Source organism: Scophthalmus maximus, chromosome 20, assembly GCF_022379125.1.
Source record: "Scophthalmus maximus strain ysfricsl-2021 chromosome 20, ASM2237912v1, whole genome shotgun sequence".
Lineage (NCBI taxonomy): Eukaryota > Metazoa > Chordata > Actinopteri > Pleuronectiformes > Scophthalmidae > Scophthalmus > Scophthalmus maximus.
Window position 1 is genome coordinate 4,559,834 of NC_061534.1, and position 27,255 is coordinate 4,587,088.

Sequence of the window (27,255 nt, forward strand, 5' to 3'; positions counted from 1 at the left end):
ACAGAGCAAAAAGAGCAGGGAGAGAAAATGATAAGAAATGGAAGAGGGTGGAAAGAGAAAAGACTGAAGTGATGGTTGTGCTTGGGAAATAATCTGGTGATAATGAACAGGTTGTTCATGACATATTGTCATAAATCATGAGACATGACATGTTTCTGATGGTAAAAACGAGGAGACATCACAAATACGTCAATGTTGTTTGTAATTTACCACAAAAAAGTGTGACGATGACCCTCTTCCTCTGCAGCATGTTCACCCTCCGGTCCCTCTTGTGGTGAGTAACAACACTGCAGCTTCCACATGGTGGCACATGGTGGCGGTGGGGGGGGGGTTGCACAGTAAGGCCCTGTCATGGAACATGTATAAACTGAGGCTGGTAATTAAACATAAAGGGAACAGTGACAGATGACGGCCAGAGAGACAGAGAGACGTACAAAATGTACAGTCGCTCTTCAACTCAGTTCTGTCTTTAGAACTGACAGCAACCAAAATATCCGATGGTTGGAACTATAGCGGATTCTCTCTGTGATGTTCAGTTTAAATGTCCCTGTTCAGTCTCCGGCGCGCTGCTCGGTTCAAACCGGCCCTCTGGGGTCATTTGCTGTGGGCATGTTTGTGGATGTGGGTTTTTCAGTTTTACTGCTGTTCCACACTCGTGCCGTGAAGCCGCACCGGACACAGCAGCCTAGGTGGAGCCACCGCCTCCCACTTATATTATTTTATTTTTATGAAGTGCGGCCAGTCACTTGTCGGGAGCACGGCTGGAGTGAAGGCGGGGAAAATGCAACCAAAGGGCTGAGGATGGGAATAATGGTCGGTATGTCAGTGGATAAATAAATCATGTGGTATGGATATTGATGCCCAGCTGATGGTTTTCAAGTGATATATATATATATATATATATATATACAAGATTATGTAATGTACTGTTTGTGACAGATTGCCATATACTTTACCGAGCACATTTAGGCACAAACATTTATTTTAGAAACTCCTCTTAGATCCACCCAATTGTCAGCATTGTGCACAGGATATTGGATTTGTTTTTTTTTTTCAAATTAACTCTTCAAGTCTTCATCGGATGAATCTGAATGTTTAATGTTGTGAATGTTGTACGTTTATGCATCCACATCATCCGGCTCATCCGCTCCTCAAGCTACTGTAATTCTCTCCCAGATCTGCAAGACAAGTATTTTCAAAATAACTATGTTTATTTGCAAGCGGTACAAAGAAATATCATAATTTATAGGAAGTACTGGTGGTGTGTCATGTATGTAATGTTAACAAATACCAAACAAACAACAAACATGGTACTCAACTGAAAGGCAACATGACCAGTTTAGTCATTTGACATACATTTCTTAATGAAATTAATTCACAAAACTTATTAAAAGAAAAACAAAAACTACTTTTGACCACAGAACAAAGTCTGATCTGAAAGAGAGATTAATTTTTATAAGCATATGTGTCTGTGTTTCACTGATAGCGCTAGTCAAAAGAATTCTGTGCTTGCTTAAATTGTCTGACACTGAACTCTGTGAAATTAAGAAAAAAGATCAACAACAACAACAACAACAATATAATGAAAAAAAAGAAAGTATATATATATATATATATATATATATATATATATATATATATATATATATATATATATATATATATATATATATATATATATATCAATATACACACACACATGTATAAAATATATCAAGAATGCCCAAAACTGGAATAGCAACTTTTCTGTAAAACAATCAACAGCAGTGGTTTAAAGTGATTGTGTGCCGCTAGAGGAATTTGAGGCGACTATAACAGGCAAACATTTAATTGTACTTCTTCTGTAAGAAGAAGAGAAATAAAGAAAAAAAATTGCACATGCTATGGATGAAGCATTGGTTAAAAAAAAAAAAAAGGTTAAAGCTACAATATTTAGAAGGACTTATTCACAGAAAGTGTATATATTGGCCATAACTATGTGTTCATATACGTATAATCACCTGCAACAAAGAACAGAGTTGTTTTCGTCGACTTTGAACGAGTTAAATATAGTAACATGAGGTGGACCCCACCTCCGTGTGAGTCGCCATGTTTGCCACGTCGCGTTGAATACGGCTGAATTTTCAGTCGCTGCCGGAAACCAGAAATGGAATCATCGGTGCGCCTCCATAAAGTGTCCCCTGTCGGTTGCTCAGTTGGTGGCGGTTTGCAACTTTTCCACCAGATGCCGCCAGAAAATTACACACTGGGGCTTTAAGGGGTGTATCTGCATGCGTAGTGGCTTCAGGTCTGCAAAGGTTAACGCTCTGGGGTCAGGCGGATTCTTCTGATCGGTATGTGTTGGTAAATGGTCAGGAATCATGGTCCTGAAATAAAAGAATTACTGAAAGGTTCCATGAGTTTACCACTTTGTGTCTCCCGATGGGAAAAGAAATGGGCAAAGGAAAAAAGACTTGACGTCACTTGGCAGCCAGAATATTCAGTGTTTGCTCAGCTCAAGTGTATTTAATAAAGTGTAATTTCAGGCACTAAATGACAAAGTGTTTTTCGCGCCCAGGGGGACAAGACGTGCTTTTGTAAAAGATGTCTCCCAGGTTAGCAGTCGGCCTCGGGCGCGGCGTCCGCGCGCAGCGCGCTCTGATGCATCCGCTCCAGTATCCGATGTATGCTGCTGAAGCTGGGCCTGTCCGACGGGTGCGTGCTCCAGCAGAGCCTCATCAGGTTGTACAGCTCCAGGGGACAGTTCTCGGGACAGGAGAGGATGTGGCCGTCCCGCACGTAGTAGATGACCTCCTCGTGGCCCATGCCGTAGTACGGCTGCATGCCGTGGGAGAAGATCTCCCACAGCACCACGCCGTAGGCCCACACGTCCGACTCGCTGGTGTAGCGGTTGTAGAAGATGGACTCCGGCGGCATCCAGCGAATGGGGATGGCGTCGTTCTCGTTGGCCTTGTAGTAGTCGGCCGAGTAGATGTTCCGGGAGAGGCCGAAGTCGGCGATCTTCACCGCCAACTCCTCCCTCACCAGGCAGTTGCGCGTGGCGAGGTCGCGGTGGACGAACTTGCGCTCCGACAGGTAGGCCATGCCCGCCGCGATCTGCTTGGAAACGGAGAGCAGCTCGGCGCGGGAGAGGGGCGCCGCGCCGTCCGCCTCGGAGGACGCGGAGCTGGGCGCCGACAGGCTGCCGCAGCTCAGCGTGTGCACCGACTGGGCTTGGGAGCGGCGGCGCAGGAACTCGTTGAGGTCGCCGTGGGCCATGTACTCGAACATCAGGCACATGGGTTTGCCCACTGCGCACACACCTGGTGGGGAGCGATTACAGACAATAGATTTTATGATCTACGAGTTAGACACACAAACGCAAAAACTCACTGCTGACTCAAGTGTACATTTGCTCTCCCACAGCAGATGATATAATGAGTTCATTCACCGTGAAAGGTAAATATATATTCAGCCGGGCCATAAACACAGACGAAACCATCTGCTCATAAATAAACTCTCGAGCTGATGTAAGACACACAGTCTTACATCATCATTACATCAGTGTGACGTGAACTTTCTTTTTTTAAAAGATGGGGCAATAAAGATGTCTTCTGAATCCCGCGTTGTGACTACTGGAACCGAAAAAAAAGGTCTCTTTTTATTTCACAGCGAAACATCTTCCACAGCTTGTATTCTTGATGTGGGGAAGGAAAAAAAGTGTTTTGATACAATATATACATTCTTAAATATCAATTTGATCATCTGTTTCTTGGCTCTGCCAATACTTACATTCACCCAATTCATTCGACTTTATTCCCTCCTTATATAATTGGCCTCCGCAAAACAGCAGTTGTCTGTCTGCCTGTTTGTTTATGAATTCCTGCAAATGATTTTCCCCCCCCCTTTTCTCGCACTGTGCGCCGCTCGAGAGGAATCAAGAGCGCACAATGTCAGGACTGTGCAGAGGCCCGACGGACCAGGCAGCTCGAGTCCTGGACGTCCCATTCGTGTAACCTGGCATTCGCAGGCGTGACACGTGACTCTTTTTCTTTTCTTCTTTTCAGCTCTGTGGAAAATATTATAACAAAAAAATCGCCAGAGTTGCCAACGAGGACAGAAATACGCCACCGGAGCCAGACAGTAGTTTCAGTTCCTCCTCGTCTGTGTTTTTTGCGGCACATGACCGGAGCTCTTTCTGCGGCCGCTGCATTGAAATGTTCTGAGTCACGTTGGCCACGATCACGAGTTTTGATTGATTGCATTGTCGTTTTTTGTTTTTTTTTACGTGTGAACCGTGAATTGGAACCTCGGTCAGCCGCCCTGGTTCTGTATGTAGCCCAGTCGGCTCTCAAAGGTCTCAAAAGTCAACCCAAACGCCAACAGGAGTCTATTTTTCACTTCTGGTGGTAATCCCAGAGTTCCCCAGAACACCAAAATATGTCAGGCTGAATTTTGGGGACACGTGTACGAAGTGATGCAACGCGTTCGGTTTGTGTAAATATCGTTAGCTTCTACGAGCAGCTGGAACAAATAAATCCATCGGCCCCTTGTTGTGGTACCGTAGACGTTAAACCAACAGCAGTTCACATTTGGTAACACTGTAATGTTTGGTTTTTTAACAATATTTTTCAAACTGTCATGTTCCAGCACAAGAGCTGCTGCAACAACAACATGGAAACACGGCGAAAGGAGGAAGCTCGGAGTTCATGCTCAGTCGGTTCACGTCCTGTGTGTCACAGTCAGAGTGCGACAGCTTGTCAGAGAAACAACCTCTGATTACCGGGTTCAGAGGGTGTGTGTGTGTGTGTGTGTGTGTGTGTGTGTGTGTGCAGGGTCGGGGTGGGGGTGAAAGAACAGGGGCTGTAATTCAACAGTAGTAATGTTTGACTCCGTCGCTAAATTTGAACACGGAGGGCCCAAAGTCATGACACGCAGATATATGGTTCCCTTAATTTTAACAAATGCATGCTTATAGATGATGCATATATATACATATATATTTTGACTCATGATTTGCAGGGTATTATTAGTCCGGCGGGTAATCAGAGGTTAAGTAACTCTGAGACTTTGGTGATTCACTGACTGGTGACTGTTCATTTTAACAAATATATATATATATATATATATATATATATATCTCATCTACTGTATTTGTAAAAAATTGGAACCAAAGTAAACAAACTTCTCCTTCCAGCCCCACGGCCAGTGAGCGGTGGATTTGTTTACCCGCGCTCGAGTGTGTTGTATCTCCGAACGTCTTCCTGGAAATATATCTGGACGCGAGCTGTTTGGATTAGATTAGACGGGCTGAATGAACGTAGATAGAGTTTAATAGGGGGACATTTGTTTGAATCAGGCCGACAAAGGGCACATTAGTTGTCAGGCAGCATGTATTTAATTGTAAACAGTCCCTGACTGGATCTGTGGTGGGATTTATGGACGCGGCAGCGGAACAAAGATCTGAGGAGAATTACTCTCTTAAAAGCATCCTGGTTGATTTTTTTTTTATTGGTTTTGCTGAATTGCCCTGTGGCTTATTATATATGTGGATGAAAAAAAGGGAAATGAAATTCAGAAAACACACATGACACTAGATGAGAATATACGTCACTTAGATCATCGTGTTTTGATGTAGTGCATCAGTGTCGGTGGAATTAACTGTTCATGCCCTTGGCTGTTTGTTGCTAAAGTAGTACAAGTTGCTGAAGATTGAGAGGATGCAATTATCCAACGGGACACAATCAAACATGTTGGCGATGTTAAAATCCAGCGGGCACACTGACCTAGGAGCCGCACGATGTTGGGATGGTCAAACTGCGCCATGAGCGCCGCCTCCCTCTGGAAGTCGTTCTGCATGTCGGCCGACGCCTCCTCCTTCAGCATCTTCACGGCCACCATCGTGAACGGCTCCACGGGCAGCAGGCCTGGTGCCCTGCAACAAACGGGAAATAGGCGCTCGAGTCCGTGGAGCAAAATGGAAGGAGTGTAAATATGCAAGTGGGGAAATTCTGCACACTTTTTTTAGTGTTGCTGTATCGTCTTTCGGCGTGTGTCTGGAATGTGTCATTGCGTCTGTGTGAGGGGAAGAAGTCATTTATTTCCTCCTGAGTCTATGTGCATGTGTGCGACACAGACACCCGTTGCCCTTTACTGGTCAGGTAACGCAGATATGAGTGTGTTTGTGTTTGTGTTTGTGCATCGTCTCAGTAAAACGCCGAATTTGACTTTTTTTTTTGACTCTCATTTCAAAATGAAAAGTGAAGACATGTTGTCCAGTCCTCACTCCCTACAGGAGCAGCATGTATAATATTGTACAAATGTGTGTGTGTGTGTGTTTGTGTGTGTGTGTGTACACGTGTGTTATGTTCCCAGGGGTGTCAGTATGCAGCACCATTCCACTTTTCACTGGGGGATTACCAGCTGGACAGAAGGACATTTCACAGACCTGGTCGGCCGCACACCACCGGTGCTACTGTTAAAATACCACAAGCTATTATAGCACTGTGCTGCTCTGACTGCACTCTGTCGCATCTGCTGCGCCCCACATACTGTACTGGCATCGGCTCCGGCGTCACATCGTGGACAGAAGGTCGGAGTTGATGAGCGCCTGCTGCCTTGTGGCTGGTTGCAGTCCGGTGTATGGTACACTGTGGACACGACAGGGAATTCTGCACAGTCCTAAAAATCCGATGTTGTTGCTCACAAATCTGCTGTGAAATGATCTTTAAAGCTCTACTCCACTGAAAATCAGTTTTTAAAAACATAAATCAACCTTGCCCTTCTTTACGGGTGTGTTTTTTTTCCGTTGGCGTCAGTTACCGTCCAAAGATCAGGGTCATAACAACGGTGAGAGGGGCTGGAGGAGATAAACACTAATATCGTCTCTCAAGGTTTGATGACGTTGATGTCATTATTCTGCAATAGTGAAACTTCTGTCTTAAAGCATGAAGAAGAAAAACTTTGAACTTCCTACAGCCGCCTTTCAAGCCAAAAATATATATTTTAAAGACATTCTGCAAAAGAGATTCATCCCCTTTTGTGAATCCAGCTACAATATGACCCATTCATGGTATCTAGTCTTATCATAGAGATTAGTCTGAGACATCTGTGTGTTGCCGTGAACGGGCTCGGTGTGTAAGTGACACCGGTAGCAGCTCTCCCTGTGACTTTGTGAATGACGCAGCAGTTCTCAGAATGACCGGCGGCCTTGTTTGGCCGCTCTATTCATTCTCTCCTCACCCTTTGCCCCCTGCTTCATTCCCCCCCCTCGCTCGCTCACCTGGCTTGGAAAACCCGACCGAAGGCCCCCTCTCCGATGTCGCGAACGTATTGGATATTGTTCCGCGGGTACTCGAGGGCCAGCAGCTTCGAGTTCAGCAGCAGGGGAACCCTCTGGTACATGGGGTTGGGGTGAAGTCGGTCCAGCAGGAGCTCAGACGGGAGAGCGCTCATCGTCGGGGTCTCCATCGCCCTGTGGACCCAAAGAAAGGATTAGAAAGGTTGGATGAGGAAACCTGCAATGTCGTCTTTCTTCTACCTCTTTCGGCTCCTCCACTGCTTCCTCTGTCTGCGGCAGGCGAGGATGCCGATGACGAGGAAGACGGCCGCTGCGATCGCGGTCAGGGCGATGACGATGACGGACATGGAGTAGGCCGGAGACGACACGGACGCCGTGGGAGGGGGACGGGAGGTCTGACGGGGCCCCGCGGGCTCTGGCTTCATCGCTGACGAACACAGAGGTCAACAGTCAACAATATCTTGATCATACATGAAAAAAAACTTACTTTGGTCTTTTTTTTGGGAGCTTTGGCCTTTATTTTCTGGGGAGTACAGGGTTGGTTGATTGGCGAAGGTGTGGGGATTTTGAGACATTGCCGCCCTGCCAGCATCCAAGGTTTTACGAACCCAGGTAAGATGAAACCATGCGCACTTCCTTATGACAACGACTTATAAAGCTTTGTAAGAATAACCCAAATGATCTAAACTGGGCTGGAAAAAACGACGCAAGCGACTTGGCACCCAGGGGACGGCTGATTTGGTACGTGAAGCTCTTCTAAAAGTTTGCCCTTTCTTTCCTCTCGAAAGCCAGCGAGCACTCCTCGCTCACAATTCTCTGCTAGGAGATCAGGGTTGCCATGTCTGCGTGGCAAAACCAGCCCAATGCCAGAACTCAAAACGCCCCCTGGCAAACCGTGTTCGCTGTTTTTCCAGACAGAATTGCTGACATTGCCAGATGCACTGTAATATCGACACCATAAGAGGTTCAGTGTGCCAACGTTAAAAGCAGTTTTCCCCTGAGCGGCAGAGCCGAGATCGAGAGGTGAGCGCCAAGTGGAGGATAACATTACAGTTGTATATTAGTGAATACCTGGGTGGGCTTATTTACATGTGGGTGTAGGGCTGATCTGGAGTAACTCTGGTAGGATAAGCGGTATTAATAAATGATTTCATGTATGATATGGATTTTATGTATATCTATTGTTCATTTGGATGTAAAATAAGCGTACTTGACCAGCGGATTGGGGAAACACCCTATGTAATAGATTTTGCCCTTTTTCCTGATCTCAGCAATAGAGTTGCTGGCTACGATGTTATTGTTATTGCCTATGGGGAAAGGCCAAAACTACAAAAACAAGATCTATGCTGTAATAAACCGGAATTAGACATCGAATACAGCAAAAGGAAGCATTCGGTGGCAAACTAAACTTGCATTTTCCTGGTAAAACCACCGGAATTTGGTATTTTTCCAGGTCAAAACATGTTAAGATACCTTGACTCTCGTGGGTACTTCAATACGGCCGACATGCTAGCTGCTAGCTCATAGTGCTAGCTCTTTCCTTGTTCACAGGTGTACGAGGTGAAGGATAGCAGAAGGCCGTACCTGGCACTGTGCGCGCCTCCCCACAATGCAGCACGGCGCAGTACTCCCAGCGTACGTTGGGATTGGCCGTGTAACACCAGGGCTTGTCGCTGATTCCTCCCGGGTTCCGACAGTGGTTGTCCGCGTTCCTCAACTCGGGGATGACGTCCACAGACAGGCGGTGCTGGTGGGGAACCTACACAGGACAAGACGAGGACGACAACGGTACGACGGAGAGAAAAAACAAGAAGAGGATCAATAAGGAGAGAGGTTTTTTGTTGACCTTGTCTTGTCAGAAAGTACGCGTTAAGAGTTACTGCATTTTGGAAAAGGAGGCCCTTTCAGTTTTATGGCCTGTCAGGAAGTTTGACGTTGCTTCTTTTCTACCTCCAAACCTGCTGAGTACATCTGGGAGCCAGCTTCATGTGTCCAGGGGTGTTTTTAGCGTAAAAAAACCCATCATCTGTACTGTTGCTGACCCCTATCTTCTGGAGGGAGGGTAAAGAGGAGACAAGACTTTGACTTGAGGCATCAGCAAAGTCTGATCAATAAATTTCTTGCCTTTCTGGATTTGAATGGAGCAAGTTTTTTCTTATCAAATCAGAAAAAATAAACCTAAGATGGCTTTCAGAATAATTTCTTAGTAATAAAGTAATAACCATAAGTTGTAAAAGGTTCTATAATGAGGAACATTATGGCTGTTACACGGTTGTTTCTGCAAACCTCCAAGATCCAACTCAAATACGGAACATCTGGTGTCTTCATGTGCAATGAGCTTGAGTCATCACAAGAGCAATCGGTCCAACCTATCCCCAAGGGGATGGGAAGTTATGAGCTAAAAAAGCCTTGGGTTCGGCACACGATGCTGAAACAGCCCGACCCCCTCAGGGTCGCCAGGAATGTGATCAAAAGAACAACTGCTCGAACCCAAACAGCGACCGTTTTCCAAAATAAGCCGGGTGGAACTCGAGTGTCCCATTGCCCAAAGTCCATCAAACGCAGCCCTGCTAACCAAAATTCCTGCCTGCAGATGTTTCACATGACCATAACAACGTCATTGTCACATTGTCGTGCCACCTTTGCCTCAGCCGAGGAGGAATGACCTTGTTTCTAATGACCACAAGAGGTCGCTGCACCGGGGGGGGGAAACGAAGGCTGCTCTTGATTTACAGCTGAGAACAATATCATTGAAAAACACCAAACGCTCATAAAACTTTCCAGAAGCTGCAGGCATTGAATAATATGAGCTAAAAAATATGTGCGTATTTTTTTAATAGGAGTAGTATTTAATATATATATTTATTTTTTTTTGGGGGGGGGGGGCTTTTGATTCCAAAATGTTGCAATCAGCTTCTCGTTGCCTTCTGGGAGAACTTTATCCCGATCGCCCCATTATCATACTTACAAGAGGAAATTAAGGATTTGGTCCTGGTAATCATCAGAAATAATCCCGTCGTGTTTAACAAACCGGCCTTTTGGACTTATGTTTGGCCAGAACATCATAATAATCACACAACTTTAACCTTTTTTCCTGGAAGCAGAACAAGGCTACGTTCTCACATCCTGATACCACTGGAACTCATTTTCTCTAATAACTTTGAACCCTGACTTTAATGCGGACAACGCATTTTCATCATGGAGCTGCAACTGACAACAGTTTGCTTAATCCCCCGGTCACGGTTTCCATTCTTGCACGGAGCATACAGCGTACAATTTGCAAGTGCATACCTTGAAACTCTTATTTTTTGTGATTCATTTCAGACAGATACAGTCATAAGCAGTCTTATTCACTCATTTCTATCATTCCAATCCCTGAACATCCTGTCTTTGCCTGAAGGTTGAAGGTGACTCCTCGTGTAAAGGGTTCCTGAATATGCACCTGACGGCTACATGCAGTACGTGACGTAAGTGCTGAGAGGCTGAAGTGACATCACAAACATTTAGGGAATCGCACCCCGAATACAGACGTGCAACAAATACAAAAAGCACGTACCAATAGAGGTGCTCCCGGACACTAGGGGGAGTGATGAGGCTCAATTTGGATAAATAGAAACTTTATACTTCTGGTATTTTGCTTATGCAATTATGTTTTTTTTTTAAAAATGTTTTTGTCATGCAAGAAAGTAGCCGTTTAGATTTGGAACATGTGGTCAGCTTTTCCAGATAATCTCTAGAAATCCCAGGGAGAGCGGTTTTTGGAATTTGTTGTCCGTGGCACTTAAATACGTGTTAAAATTACATTAACACACTCAAAATGATTTAAAAGTTTGTTAGCACTCACAATGAGGAAGTTGTTTGTACGACACCAAGATTTTTTTTTTTTTTACACATGACTTATCCTCGCCTAATTCCAATTCCATAAAGACGATGTTTGTTGAAGGAGACACGGACTCGATAAGCTCATACTGTAATTCTCCCTGTGAGGGGGAAACAGACCCGGTCTGTTTGTGTGATTGCATGTGTATGAACGTTTGTATGTTAGCGATTCAGGCCTCTATTCGTTAATTCATCGACGTCGTGCGATCTAATGTGCACTAATAATCAAGAAGAATCACACTGGAGAAAGTTCCTTCAACTCCGTCTTACGGTACGTGTTTGTGTGTGTGTGTGTGTGTGTGTTGGAGCAACTGCAATGTGTTAAAGTGCATGTGTGTGTGTGTTGGTGATGGAGCATTTGCTGCATATGCGTGTGAAAGCTAATTGCTTCCAGAGGCAGGATGTGACACGACGAGCCCCTCCCTCTCTGCTGACCTGGCAAACACACAGACACACACACACACACACACACACACACACACACACTGCACAGGAGAGTAGAAACAGTTCACCCTAACAGACCCTCTCACTCGAATCCATAAAAACATAAAGGGGCTTTTGGGCCACAGGGTGTGTGTGTGTGTGTGTGTGTGTGCGTGCTTGTTTATGCACTTGTAAGCACTTTTGTGTGTTTTTCTGTTTCTGAAGAGACTTCGGCAGAACCTATAAAACCCAACATCCACACACAACACATCAGTCACACTTCCTCAACGCCGGCTTGTGTTGGCCGCCTCGCCATCTGCGACGAGGAATTTCACCAACACCGTTCAAAAAGTTCCTCTGTGTCTCTTTCCCCTCCGTGGCGCTCCATTAACACAGCGGTTGCTACGCTGCATATTTGAACTGCGTTATACACTTGTGAAGCGACGCGACATTGTGGCCTCAGGAACTCACACACACACACACACACACACACACACACACACACACACACACACTTTACCTGTTGGCTCCACGGTTGACACGGTACCCCGGACCTCGTCACGTTGGTGCCGCCTTGGTAGAATCGGCCTCTGTCGTTGTAACAAGTTGCTGCTCACGCCAAACACAATGGATATACAGTAGAAGGGATGTTTATCGATTAATATTTGACAAATGATCCATCTGCTGCTGTCTGAAATTAGCAACGATGACCGGGAGACAAATGTGTTTCATACTTACTTGTGATGTGATCTATCTTTAAGTCTGTAAATGTAGAGAACGCACAGATTTAAAAACCTTGAATATCAAGATGGACATCTATTAATAAGTAAAGTAAGAAGGTAATTTTACTTTTTTGTTTAACCAATATGCTTTCCTTTACTCATTCTTTACTTTACACCAAACTCTTCATGACTTCATCGTCACGTATCCTCTACTCGCGGTGGAGCAGTCCAGGCTTTTTATTTTACCCTCAGCTAATAACTAACTACTTTGCCAAATCTTGTAGTTTCTGAAGTGCAGCATTAGCAAGTCGGGCAAACTGTACTAAAGAAATAAAATTAAATAAAAAATGCAAAAGTTATTGAATGGCTTTTGGCAAATGAGATGTCCTATGTATGAAAAGAAACTGGTTCTCCTACCAAGAAAACATAAAAGCATGTAAGACACTACGCTTCTTCTTTATCGAAGCCAGTAGGGGGATGTCTCACCTACGAAGGGGACGTGTGTGCAAGCGTCCGGGTCCGTGCGAAGACTCGGTAAGGCCTGACATTTGGGCAGCAGTGAACTGGGAGCGTGGTACCCGATGACAGAGCTGAAGAGCCCGGGGTGGAATGAAGCGCTCCTCTCGAGCGCCGACCACTCCTTATGGCAGTACAGCTCCTTCACTGCCAGGCAGTATTCCCTGTTTTATACAGCGGGAGAAAAAAACGTTCCAAGTAAAAAATCCACATCCAATCCGTCCATGCAGTGACTCATCTGTTCCGGGGGGGGGAGACCGCAGGACGCTTCGCGTACCTGCAGACAGGTTTGGGAGCGGGTCCCAGCCCCGACGGGTTGCAGTCGGGGAAGGAGGCGTGGCAGAGCAGCGGGCGCAGCGCGGGGCCGCACGGCGCGCCGAGGCCCCCCAGCTCCGCCGACCAGCTCTGGACCAGGTACTCCTGCATGTCCTCGGGGTCCGACAGGGAGGAGTTGAAGAAGACCAGCGAGTCGCCGCGCAGGACGGCGCGGCACGCGTCTCCGCGGTAGGTGCTGCAGTAGCCCGCAACACCCTTGTACAGTCTGTGTCGGGAAAGGGAAAAGCAAATTGATGTCCAGACTCTGGACTACGAGAATGTGATTTGTGAAATTGTGATGAGGGGCTCTTTAATGTTATACTTTGGGGATATTTGCTGTCTTTTTCTAGGCTCGCAGAGAGATTCTCCTCTCCTGAGCATCAACGATTTTGAGTCCACAAACCGCACCAAGTCATGCACGAGGTCGACTTGGTGGATTGATACATGTTGTATTTGGGTTTTTTTTTTTGCATAATCTATGACAGCAGAGGACTAAAAAACAGCAAGGAATAAAAACAGACCCCAGATTCCTGGAGCAATGGGTGCGCGTCTAAAAAAGAAATACTAAAGAAATGGTGAAATATCGTCCTTAACGCCGGCCAGATGTCGATCGCCGAGCAAGCTGCCGACGGTTGCTATGAAATTACATCCTGTCTGCCTTTGAGCCGGCCCTATAGCTGCTGCCTCTCGATATCCCGGGTCAGTCGTGCACGGTACATAAACCTGCCCGTCCGCGTTATTCACTCCCACGTGTTCCTGCTCGCCTGTCTGTTTGCCAGCTTGGTTTTTTTTTTCTTTCTTTCTCCAGCTCTTACATCTGTTCGCCTTCCAGCCTGGACATGATCCACACTGCTGCCTCACATCTAAGGTCCTCGGATCCGTTACCCCCCCCCCTCCTCTGCCTGTGTGTCTCCAGATGTCGCCCCTCTCGGGGAGTTCGGTGCTTCGGCACGAGTACACGTCGAACCATCAGACCTCCAGCTAACCTGTAAATCTATCGCCCCATCATCCGACCATGTCCTCCTTCTCTTTACTCTCTCTCTCTTTCTTCCTTCGCTCTCTCCGTTGTAGAATAAATATATGGTCCAGATGTGGTCATGAGTTGGCAATTCTTGCCAGTAAAACCTTTTGCGTGTGCGACCACTATCTTCTTCTTCATTTTTTTCACCTCACACACTCTCGTCACGCACCCCGACATTTTCTTTTGCCCTTTTTCTTTTTTCCTGCCCTTTTTCTCTCTCCGTCTGCCTGTGTTTCTCTCTTCCTCTCTCTCTCTCTCTGTCACTCTCTCCATAGTCCAGATGTGGTGATGCAGGGGGCCTTTGTGCCGCGGTTCTGCAAAGTTCAAATTCGACACACACCACTTGGGCGACTGAGAGAACGGCTCTTCCCTCTTGGCATGACAGGTTTTTACTGACGCAGCTTGAAAAAAAAAACGCACGTCTGTCTTCAGCGGACCCAGAGGACCACGCCGGCGCTTTCAAATACAGTGAGGACGCCTGTGGGAAATCTACTGACAGGCAATGTGCTGTGCAATTGTTCAGATCCACGCTGGTTCACTCGGGGCTGAAACATCTCTCCATGAAACTGGACGGAAATATTTGCCAGGACGCACAAAAAGTGAACTTTGCGGCTGTGGAGCTCAGGTGAAGTTCTCTTACCTCCACTCTACGGGGAAGTGGCAGTATCCGGAGGACGTCGGCCGCAGGAGCACGAGCAGGAGGAGATGAGGCAGACAGATACAAGTCAGTCTCGGTCGGGAGGGAAGACCAACCATGGTGCTCCTCTCACCGACTCATCGCTGGCTCTGAGGAGACCGGAGGACGACCAGGTGGAGGGGACAGTGTGTGTGTGTGTGTGTGTGTGTGTGTGTGTGTGTGGCCGGGGGAGGAAGAGATTTGTGTGTGTGTGTGTGTGTGTTTGTTTTAGGGGCGACAGTGGTCACGGGGTGAGTGGATGGGTATGGGCTTGGAAGGTATCAGCCAAATGGGGGAGACACCAAACAGCTGAGGCCACACAAAACGCCGCCAATATAACTGGCAGCTATGATAACACATGACGAAGAAGAGACAACAGCGAGAGAGAGAGACACACACACACACGCACACACACACACACACACACACACACGCACGCACGCACGCACGCACACGCACGCACGCACGCACGCACGCACGCACACACACACACACACACACGCACGCACGCACGCACGCACGCACACGCACACACACACACACGCACGCACGCACGCACGCACGCACGCACACACACACACACACACACACGATACAATATAAGGGCCTTTTGGCCTCAGGGCATGTCCGTACCTTCCACCGTGACTCTGGCGGTTGCCTTGGCGGTGTTGGCCCCGGCGCTGTGTCGGTTCGAGGCCAGACAGGTGTACAGAGCCGGCTTGTTCACCGTCACCTTGAGAACGGACAGAATCACCTCTCCCGCCAGGGTCTCTTCGACCGACGCGCCCGAAATCTGAGAAAACAGAAAGACGTGTCACATGAAAGGAGACATTTGACGTAAAGTTCTCTTGAGATATTCTCCTTTTTTTGTGTGTTGTTGTGCAACTTGTGGGAAGGACACCACACGGGGTTCAGCATCTCCCGCACCGGGCTCATTATTGGCTTGTCAGGATGATACAGCGGACGCGTTGGGGAAACCGTTGGCTCTTCGGACATCCAGCTCTCACGCGGGAACGTTCAACATAAATCCAGAAACTATATGGCCCCTTTGCTGCTAAACACTCCGCCGTGCTCTCCGGCTAGTTGTAAACTTTGTCTGTCTTTTCCATCAACTGTTAAAATAAAATAAGAAAAAGAAGCTCCGCGCTACAGCTGGACGCAGGGCGAGTTTATTTATAACACCGCTCAGGCAAAAGGGAATTCAAAATGATTTACAAAGACCCGGGGATGCATTAAAAAATAAGACATTGACGACATTACGTTGACATGGTGTTTACATTTAAATTCATTTGAAAGACAGAACGAGTGCTTCACAGAGGCACAGATGGAATAATTGAAAACAATAAATCATCAGAGACACTGGAGTGTGTGAAAACAGTTTTCTTTACTTTTTTTAACGGTAGAATAAGTTCAACCCATTATACAAATGGGAAAAAAAATCTCTTGTCCAACACTTCCAATCGTGAAATCATTTCATTTTTTTGTCTGAAAACGTCATCGTGTGTAAACTGGTCATAGTCTCTCGGGGGTTGAGCTGATGGAAATTACGCGCGTGCGCGGACTCAACGCCAGATACACCAGTCATCATTGCAAAAAGCGTTTTCACACATGAATTCACACCACGCAGACGGACAGATGAAATGTGATGGTTGTTTATAGTTCCTTTATATACACGGTTGCGTAACATACAGTACGCACATGAAATATATGTGAGAGTCTGTAATGTGTGTGTGTGTGTGTGTGTGTGTGTGGGGGTCGAGGTGCTGATGAGTAACCGTGTCTATATTGGAAGTTGTGTCTGGTACCATCTGTTTTTAAGATGATCTCGATACGCCGCCCTGCTGAGTTTAATGACCACAACAAGCTGCCAGAAAAGCAGCTCCCACAGTCATTTTACTGTATTAATCAGCGCGCGCACACACACACACACACACACACACACGCACACGCACACGCACACGCACACGCACACGCACATATAGCATTAACAAGCATCATGGGCCTGCAATCATGTTGTAGTTAGCACCAAAGACTATTAAATACCCAGACATGATTTGAGGTATGTCTGCCTGTAAATAGCACACATGAAAAAATAAAAACGTGTCCTGCTCAACATTCTTACGTTGGGTCCTGTACGCAATCTCCATGATTCAGCCACCACAAAATGTACTTTTTATTTTATTTTTATTTTGCCAAATTAAAGTCTAAATAGACAATTACTCTTAACATCTCTTTGAGAATATTTTACAGGAAGTTTCTCACACTTTTTTCTCAAATACATAAAGGAAATGATAAAAAAGGCTGTTTGGAAGTTGTATGTTTCATGAGTAATCTTTTCTGCTGCTGTCCCATAAAAAAACACTGTATGTGGCCACAGCAGCAACGGTGATTTAAAGCAAACCAGCACATGTAAAACACGATTTACAACATCTGGACATTTGGCCTCCTGCATCTGAATCATGCAGTTTGTTTACAATACTCGTCAGCAAGTGCTTTCATATCTCTTAAATTCATCGGCCTGTTTATGATCTCTGCGTACGGTCCTGTACTGACTCTGTCCCGGTTGGACCGCCTTACATGGCCCGGCAGTCTGAACATCGAGCCGGGGTCTTTAACACTCACGAGTCGACTCTCTGACGACAGCATCATCACACGCTTACCAAATAAATTAATCAATTATAATATGATAATACTGATAATAACCGTGTATCATGGGCTAAATGGAAGGCAATCTCTCCAATCCCCTGTCGCTTTAATGGGAATTCCTCTGCTGTTTATATCCACTGATCCCACGGCTGATCACCGCGCATGCGCGAGTGACAGACGTGAGAGCAAGGGATGAAGAGCGATGTGGGGTTATGTTGGGGTCTGATGTGTGTGTGTGTGTGTGTGTGTGTGTGTGTGGTCCAGTGTACTGCATCCTAGCGTCCAGGTTTTCCTGTTTGCACTTGCTTGTTATGCACATGACTACAAGCGCGGTACACGAACAACACCACCACCGGTGTATCCAGGAGGCAGAGTGGTTCGTCCATCTGCGGTTAAATTCCCGGGTGATCTTTAGAGCAGTAATAATTTAATCTCAGATCCGTATGTAAAGATACAAAAAACTAAAATACGCGTGACAATTTAATCAGACTTAAATGCCGGCTTGCTTGCCCTCGCTATCAACTCTATCATTGTCACGGCCTTGCCATCATGTCAGGCTCAAGAGCCGACAATGTGTCACAATGCCTGCTACGTGATTAAACTTCTCAGAACCTTGGCTGTGCCGACTGATATTTGAGCCAAACTCAACCACCCTGAACGAGATAAGATCACGGGCATTCATGGGAATCTTGGCCAGACATAGATGGATAACTGGATAGATAATGGATGGATGGACGGATTGATGAGGATCTGCTCAAACATAACTTTTAGAGAGCCGTGAATGCTGTGTCAGAGGTGCCGAAGCACCAAGATGCATGCATACAGCTCCCTTGATTCTTCGACAGAAAAAAATACCAGCATTATCTTCAATTAAAGGAACTAGAAAAACTTACAGTATTCCCATTTTCCAGCCAGGTGATGGTGGGTATCGGGTTCCCCGTGGCGTTACAGTCGAGGGAAATCTGGCTGCCGTACGCTACTCTCTTCTCTTTCGGAACCCGCAGGATTCGTGCCGGAGCTAAATACAAACACAAACCACACACAGACACAAGGGTAAAGACACACTGTATGTATGGTTACGCCGCAATCAAAAAGATAACATGCCATTTTTCACAACAAAGCATAGAAAATGGAAACGACATCAAAACACACACCCTGCACTTCTATAGTGACGGGCTTCGAAAAGGCCAGGCCGAAGCTGTTCCGGGCCACGCAGCGGTACTGGCCCGCGTCCTCCTTCTGTATGTTGTGAATCTTCAACGCACCGTAGTCGAGGACGGTGACACGGTCAGTGATCTGAGGGAGGCGAGAGACAGATCGTCAAAAGTGCCATTCTCCTTTTTATTTTTGTTCTGAGAACAGACCAGAGGATTATTTGAAAGGCTAAATCGGTCAAAAGCTTGATCGTGTCAAGAGGAATCTTGAAGCAAAGGGGGCCAACCTTGATGAGCTCGTCGTCTTTGAGCCAGGTGACATCCGGTTTGGGGTTGCCGAGTGTCACACAGGGCAACACCGCTTTGGATTCCACCAGAAGGGTCAGATTGGTGGGGTGGCGTTTGATCTGCGGCTCTGATGTAGAGACGAGACACCATAAGAGACAAGACGCAGTGGTTTTAACCCGTTGGTCTCGCTGCTACCGAGCGTTTGGTGTGTTCTTGTTTGAATTTGTAACATCTGCACATTCGTTCAGAAAATCTGGACTGGACCTCCTCGGACCATACAAACGCTGGAGGAAAACAGACGTACTCATCTTGAGCTGCAGCGCTCCACAGCTCTTGGCCGGCTCTCCGATGCCGTTGTTGGCAACGCAGCAGTACTCGCCGTTGTCTGATTCTCTCACATGAGGAATGACCAGCATCTGTCCCTGCTCCCTGGTGCCGTACCGGGGGTCATAGTACCTGGCGGGGGAGGACAAGGGAAGCAGTGCCATTGTAAACAGAAGAAACCAATCTTTTTAATTGTCTTTAAATGAACATTTTTGCGATAAAGGGGTAAGGAGGCAATGGTTAGGGTTAGGGGTTGGGGTAAGGGTTAGGTCACATAGGAATGCAAATGTCCCGTGTGAACCGCATGTAGAAAAACACATATTTCATATATGTCATGTACAGATTACCAGTGGCTGTCAGATCCTCCCTGGAGCCTGCTGGTAATTATGAATATTATATTACTTTTCTTTCAGCAGGTTGACCATTTTTCAAGTTAGACAAGCAGCAAGCATATCATGGGTGAGGCGACTTGTGCCACCTACTGGCAGTCAAACCTCATCAACACAGGACTCAACAAATGTATTTGCACAATGTGGCATACCTGGGTGGCAAGGAGCAGATATGTAGCCAAAATGAACAATATTCAAAGGCGTATTCATCAATTTACTTGTAAGAGTACAGACTTACATACTCATACTTGATATTTTGTTAACTTACATGATGGGTTGGTTGTTCTTGGTCCAGGTGATGTCAGCAGGTGGACGTGACTCCACTTCACAGATGAAGGTGGCGTTGTGATCCAGCAGTACATCCACTGTCTCCAATGAGGTGATGATACGAGGGGCTGTAGGCAGTGAACATGAAAGAAAACATGAATGCTTAGATTACAAATCGAGAAATCCGTCAGCTTTTTTTTGGAAAGGTTGGTATTTGGAACAAAACATGAAATCGTATTGTATATGAAAACCCACCACCAGACAGAACACCTGACATTTTACTTTTTTTTATTGAATGTGCCATTAAGCGAAAACACTGTTCTTCAGCACCTAAAAGATCTGCAAAGTATAATCCAGGTAAACCAACAAAAAGCAATATGCTTTTTGTCGGGGTGGAAAAACGAGCATGTTGTTTCTCTATAATCCAAAACAGCTGAATCGTTTCTGCCGCATAACTTGACATTCTCCGCATTCCTATTTTAGACCGAGTCATCTGTTTCTGTTGACTGATGATGAGGGTATTTTTTACAGTTTTGACCCGAGTCAAGCATTTATAATGTCTGGAGAAAGAGGAAAATAAATGAATTAGAGGGACGACAGTATGACAGAGGTTGACAAACAGTAGATCATTGAACTCAATGTGAAGTTTTGGTGTAGCTTTAATTTTTTCAAGTCAAGCAGAAGTTGAAGCAAGGACAATATTTTAATTCAGGGTTCAAGGACACGCACTGTTCCAGATCTGATTCCAACAGATGGTCTTTGTTAGAAGGAAAGAGGGCAAATTACCAGTTCGGTGTAAACCGACCGTCCAAATTATACAACCACCTGTTATTATAAACCAGGTGAATCCAGAGCGGAGACGCGAACAATATTTATTTTAACCTTTGTTGAGCGTCACTAAGGGGAAAAATGAGCCGAGAGATGATTTTCAGACAGGCGAGACACGAGTGAAAATGAAAGCGACTAAATGAAGGAGGTAGTCTTACATTTTGACAACATATTAAGTAGGAGAGAATGAGAGGGGAGTCCAAACAAGAAGAGCATGTGTCGGAAGACAGCTCCGTGTGGTTTGTGGACTCGGATCAGAGACATCAGGGTTGATTTGAACTTTGAATGAACTCTGAGAGGAGGACGAGGCAAAGCAGAAAAGAGAGGAGAATACAAAGAACAGAGGAGGGGAGGTGGAATGAATGCAAAAGTAAAGAGGATGATGAGGTTAAAGGGAGAAGATCAGGCTTTGAGGGACACTGAGCTTGTTTTGTCTCTTGTGAAACTACGATTTCACGGTAATAGAACCGGAAAAGCAGCGTCGCTCAACCCACGGTCAATGCTACCGTTTGACTGAAACACTAACACGGGGTTAAAACTTTACCCCAAACACTGGGACACCATTTTTATTATTTAATTGTCCAAAATTGTATTTTTACCCACGCTAGCACCGTTAAAAACTACTGACATCCCTAGCCGCCTCGGCTAATTGGCAAAAGTTAGCCTGCTAGCAGGCTGAACAGAGATGGCGCACCTGCCAAACACAGTGGCTGTTTAGCATTGGCTTGTTAGCGATGTCATTACGAGCATGTTAGCGTAGCCTTCAGAGGATGTATTCTTTTATTACTTAATTCAAAGAACATAGGAATATAACGTGGTCGATCGATGTACAGGATGGAGATGGCAACGTGTACTTGCTTAATTGTACTCACTATGTGAGTAGTTGATATTTGTCCTTGTGAAATCCGCAGATACTGTAGCCAACAATGTTCAAGTTACCCAACTCCGTTTGATTACATTTGATGTTCTTTTTTATCTCCGGTTTCTCTGTCGACCATTTTATTTTCCCAGAAAAGAGGGATCCTTCTTTAAATCCTGCAACTCACAACAATCTTTGGATCTGTTGGTTTGAGTTAGTTTTTTTTTTCTATGCTGTGACTCAATTGTAAACAATGTTCTGTCTCTGTCTCTCTCTCTGTGACGCTATCATGGAGATCGAATACACAGTTTTTTGACTTTCAGCACAGTCAAACAAGGACAAACACAAAAATAGCATTGTTTTCGTGAAACTTCGGGGGATCGGATATCAGCAAAGGAGTCGTCCATTGTTTATACTGCATGGTTCAGTTAACACGTGCTGCGCAGCATTAAAACAAAATCTTTAATCTCCCACGCTCTTTCTAAAGGCACATGTTTCTTGTAGAACACATTTTTCACCATGACTGTCATGCAATAATCATAACAAAATATTAATTTTCAAAGTATGAAAGTTTAAAACTTAAAAAGTTGTCTCATTCAAAAAACCTGTGACATTCAAGCAATTGGCCTATATACATTTTTTAATATGTGACAGATTAATATTGATCTCAATGCATTGTAATAGTTTTTCATTTTAAAAAAGATGATGTTAAAAAAGCTAATAAAAGTGAGCTAAGTTCACCAGAACAAACTAATTAATATCAATAATGATGATATAATATACTTTCCAATTTTTTTATATTCATTTGCAGATAAAGTTTTTTAAGAGGTTATTTAATTTAACATTATGGAAACATATGTATTAACTATGTGGGTGGAGCCTGGATGTGAACCATGAAACCATAAAACCTGAAGGCAGTAATAGAAATGTGTGTTGTGTTGCTATAATTTAGCATTGCTAAGGAAACTTTGCTTCACTATCCCGGGGTTGTTTGTGTTAGCATTATGTTACAGTTCACATCAAAGCATATGTAAGTTAAAGCAAACACACAGCCATGTTGCTTTCAGTTATCTTTATTAAGTTGCAGGTTTGGAAATTGTTTAATTGTTTGTTCCTTTGTTCAGAGCCACCGTGCAGATGTTTTGTTTGAGAGAGGCTCCTCCCAGAATTTCCTGTATTTTTTTTATGGTGCTGGTGATGTCATCGCTGACATCACGGGTTAAACCAACTGGTGGGGGGTTTCTTTTTTAGTCGAAATGTTAAGTTTGATAGTTTGATCGATTGTTAGTAAAATATGTTGCGATGCGAACCTTTCATATGTTGATTTAGGAATGTAATGAGCTTCGGGAAAGGAGCGAAATGATCCTTTATATTTCCGGGTGTTACGCTCACTGTGTGTTCCATCCCTCAGTAAATACCAATGTGGGCTGAAGGCGTGTCGGTGTTAATTGAACACGCTATATATTCAGTAGCATGTCTGGCTTCTCGAGGAAAAAAGAACAAGGTGAGGCCGTGTTTGTTTGAGGTTTCGTGAGTTTACTTTCAGATTCATGTTCTTCGATTTTGACTAAGTTACACTTGTAAAGGAGAGAACTGTGAATAAACCTTCAGCCTTAAGGAGTCGACATGTCTGCTGAGTCTGCCTGTATACCTACCACCTTCCTTTGACATTTGAGCCCAACTCTTTTACACAGGATGCCATTAGTTAGATGTGATGAGAAAAAAAGAACACACCATCCACATTTGTTCCTGGTTATCAGTGACGCAAAGCACAGGTCAGGTGCCAAAATCCCTCCCAGCTCATCAGGGTTATAATATACACTCCATCCACACCACCTGTCTCCCTGAGCCCGTCATGTACAGTATATCTCTGCTCATAAAACATGTATTGTATGTCTGCGATCTGCTCTGCAGGCCTGCCCATGTGCCTGTGATATTGTGCCAGCATTTGATACGGTACCCATCTCGCATGTCCCGGTCCCGGAGCCTCGGTTGAATATTCTACACTCCAAAAGTCTCTAATGATGAATTTGAAGTCTATTTTTCCTCCTTTCTGGACATAATGACGGCCCTTAACGTCGGTCGAAGCCTCAAAGTGCTGTTAATTGATATTACTATCCTGTCTTATGGTCAATAGAGCAGCACAGGTGTGGAATCGCTGGACCCCTGACCGCCTTGACAACAGCCTGCAGGGAGGATATGCCAGGGTGTAGGAAGGATATAGATCATAGTCACATTTACACTGCCTCGGGCGGTGGGGTTACAGTATCCCACTGGTGCACGGTCACAATCTGGCCCCTCTGGTAGTGAGGATAACATTTTTTGTGGCCCTCCCTATCATCAACGTTGCCCCTCCCTGACCCTAGGCCAATAAACACTTTCTCCGTTTCCCTGCAGGATGTAGTGAAAACAGGTGACCTCAGTACTGAACATGTCTTTTCTTTTCAGAAACTCTTCACACAAGGTAGAACACGGATGATAAAGGATGCGCGTTGTATAAAGAATTTCTGTTTATTTATTTATACATGACCCCCTGCTCTTAGTAGTTCTCTTAAGTGACTTTTATTGTTGGTGTATTGCTTATCTATCTATCTATCTATCTATCTATCTCCATGATATGTATTTTTTCCCTCACCTAACAATTGTTGACTGTGTTGAAGTATCATTTTTTGAGCCCCTCATATTTACTCACACATGCACACGGTCAGAGGGAAGATCGTACAAAAAAAGCCTGTATCTTTTTTATTTTCTGATTTTTTTTATTTTATCAAACACGGATTCTATATGTCTACATGCCAAAAAAAAAAAAAGAGACTGCATGCAAAAGGCATCCCTTTTTGTCTGCGTACCTACTTCTGTTAACTCGAGTCGACTTACCTCTCTGTAACCCGTAGCTCGAGGCGACCACGACCAGCAGAAGGGTGAGCTCTGTGACAGAAATGGGTTCCGCAGTCTTCATTCTGCCGCTCGCACGATTCCGCACGGACACAACTCCCTGGCTGCTACACAGTCTGTGCCGGTGGCTAGATTCCCATGTCAGGTGAGGATTGTGTGCCTTCGACTGTGTTGCGTCTGCGTGTGCCTCAGCCAGCGACGGCCATGAGCTCTGTGCTCTGTGCTCTGTGTGTGTGTGTGTGTGTGTGTGTGTGTGTGATAACAGTGTGATGGACAGTGGCAGCTGCTGGCTGTCCCCATGTACATGCACTCAGGTTCTGTGGCGATACTCTCTAAGCTCCAGAGGCTCCGGCGCTGGAGACATATCCGCACAGTCAACAAACAACACCGTGGGGCCTGCTGTTTGTTTCGTGGAACTTCGAAGACAGATTCAACTTTTTATTTCGAGTCAGATGAGAAACCAAAAATGAAAAAGCTGACATAGCAGGAATCCCTTTATATATAATGCAAAAATACTATTCTTATAACAGTACATGTGCACTAATCATACATTTCTGCTCGCAAGTGTAACCACCGACAGGCATATACTTAACAAGTGTTCACACACACACACACACACACACACACACACAGTCTCCAGGAGGCAGCAGCCTTTGTGTCCCACCTGTTGCCCGCTCGCCTGTATGTCCTGTTTCTATTTTTGGAAAGGAATGGCATTTCGCATCGTTCGCCCCTTCATCCGTTCCGCTTTCGACGGAGGCGACCATTGTCCCCCAGCCGAGACGGATGAGCAGCCACATTGTTCCTGAGGGGACACTGTCACCTAGATATGTCGTTTTTGGTGTTGTTGTTTTGAAATGAGGTGAAACTGTTGCCTCAGCAAAATTTCAACTTTAGTTTTCGTGCTCTTGAGCAATAGCGTTGTGACGGCGATGTTGCCATCGTTGATGATTGTTCTTTTTTTGCCATATGCGACAAAGTTAGCAGATTATAGTGTTTTTGCACAGAATTCATCTTTAACAACCACAGGGTTCATTTACAGTAATGGGCTATTTGCAATAACTTCTATATCTCTATTTTTTTTTTTTACAATTGTACATCTAACCCCCAGACAAACATCTCTCTCGAGCTTCTCATAAAACTTAATTTACATATTCTTACTGTACTCCTAAAGCAGCCCCAGCTCCAGTGTGCTGTTCCTTGTGTGTCCACCAGGTGACACTGTCCTGCAGGATCACTTGCCAGGCAAAAAAGTAAGCGTTTTCTCTTCTTTTTTTTTATGATTTCAATTTTTTTTTTATTAATGCAATGCACCCCTGAAGTATCCCAGACACACTTAAAGAACCAAATCCAGACAAAATATATATTTTTTTACAGTGTCTCCTTCCTGTGCCAATGATCACTGAGTCAGCAACATGAGTCTGGATGACTCTTTGTACTGATACTCTGCCTCCCTCTCCTGGCTCAGGAGTGAACTGCTCCTCATGACGAATCATGACACTAAAAGAAACTGAAAAATGTTGGGAGTATTTCATTTTTATATGATATTTTATCTATTTAATGGACTAAAAATATATTTATATATACATTTTATTTTTCCCTGATTGGGATTAGGACCTGCTGTTTCGCACATGCGTTTGCAGCTAAATTGCTCCACCCGTCTGTTTGCAATCAATATTTCTGTCATCTATTCCCACAGAGGCGGGCCAGGACTGTTTCGTAAGAGTTCGACATTCACTCGGTGTTTAGTCATTCCACACACATGCTCACCTGCCCTGAAGTAACCCCACAAACCCCCTCACCTCGTCCTCATTAGCTCATTAGCTCCCAAATAGAAAGAGCTGTTTGCGTTCCCTTGCTCACTTCCAGTTTGTCCGTTGTGCTGTTACAGCTGTTGCTTGCCAGCTTCTTCTTTTTTTTTTTGGATGACCTCAATTTACTTAAATGTTTAATGTTTTTGGACCGCCTACTTGTTGCCTCTTCCATTTCGTCCATTTGCCTCGTGTCCCTGCTCGCCAGTAACAGACCCTCGCCCGCCTGCTGACCTTACCCCTATACACACACACACACACACACACACACACTCAGTGTGCCCTGCTTTAAAGATTACATAGCTGGGACATTGTATTATCACGAAGTGAAGAGCAATTGCAGAATGTCTTTGATCATGTTCTCTGTTTGAGCCGAGAAACCGATGCCCGGGGGGTTCCTGTTGAGCTGCTGTCTGAATAACCATTCCTGCTAGGAAATATACACAAAAGAGCGAAGCAGACAATCGGTGTCATGTGATAAACATCAGCAACATTTCTACAATACTACAAATTTGAAAATGAAAAACATGAAATAATAGAACAACTTTATATTTCAAAAATGAGTCAAAAGTACCAAAAAAGCACAAAGGGGCCCTCGCTCTTTTATACGTTGAATTAATGATAGAGATGTACCAGATGATATCAGGCTGCACTCGGGTTCATAACGGATTATCGAGTCAGAGATAAAGGAGCCCGTCCCACTCATACCGCATCTTTGATTGTCGCAAGTGCTTTTCAGAAGAAAGATAGAATTTTGTTCCTTTGGTTGTCCGATCCTGCGGCCACAACCAAAGGAGGAGTTTAAAGACCAGGAGCCTCGACTAACTGATGTCACTCACATCGGTGTAACAGACCTGTGGTTTAGTTTGCTCAGCTCCGCGACGTCGCTGGGGAAGACACAAACACCCGAGAGTCATCTGCATGAAAAATGAAAGCTGATGTGAGGCTTTTGAAACCTTTGGG

General features: G+C 45.1%; 1 protein-coding gene and 1 long non-coding RNA gene across 2 annotated transcripts; one reads left to right on the forward strand and one right to left on the reverse strand.

Moving 5' to 3' along the window:
* Positions 1-1,654: 1,654 nt before the first annotated feature.
* Positions 1,655-24,746, reverse strand: musk (muscle, skeletal, receptor tyrosine kinase). The gene is made up of 17 exons (XM_035608343.2): positions 24,464-24,746; positions 19,901-20,027; positions 19,224-19,375; positions 18,919-19,046; positions 18,632-18,773; positions 18,371-18,495; positions 15,465-15,624; positions 14,796-14,802; positions 13,097-13,360; positions 12,790-12,983; positions 12,320-12,343; positions 12,102-12,190; positions 8,864-9,038; positions 7,520-7,706; positions 7,262-7,453; positions 5,766-5,914; positions 1,655-3,302 (listed from the first exon to the last, which is right to left on the reverse strand). The coding sequence occupies exons 1-17, from the start codon at positions 24,543-24,545 to the stop codon at positions 2,596-2,598; spliced, it is 2,904 nt and encodes a 967-aa protein (XP_035464236.2). The 5' UTR covers positions 24,546-24,746; the 3' UTR covers positions 1,655-2,595.
* Positions 24,490-25,976, forward strand: LOC118285044. Its single transcript, XR_004785018.2, has 3 exons — positions 24,490-24,626; positions 25,656-25,734; positions 25,859-25,976. It is a non-coding gene; the product is annotated as an uncharacterized LOC118285044 (long non-coding RNA).
* The last annotated feature ends 1,279 nt before the right edge of the window (positions 25,977-27,255 follow it).

Bases quoted from the DNA above. Each gene is read 5' to 3' on its own strand.
- musk (XM_035608343.2), bottom strand. From the start codon at position 24,545: ATGAAGACTGCGGAACCCATTTCTGTCACAGAGCTCACCCTTCTGCTG. The intron at 20,028-24,463 runs GTAAGTCGACTC...CACTGCCTACAG, and splicing joins GAGCTACGGGTTACAGAGAG to CCCCTCGTATCATCACCTCA. The intron at 18,774-18,918 runs GTTGGCCCCCTT...CGCCTCCCTCAG, and splicing joins AAGACGACGAGCTCATCAAG to ATCACTGACCGTGTCACCGT.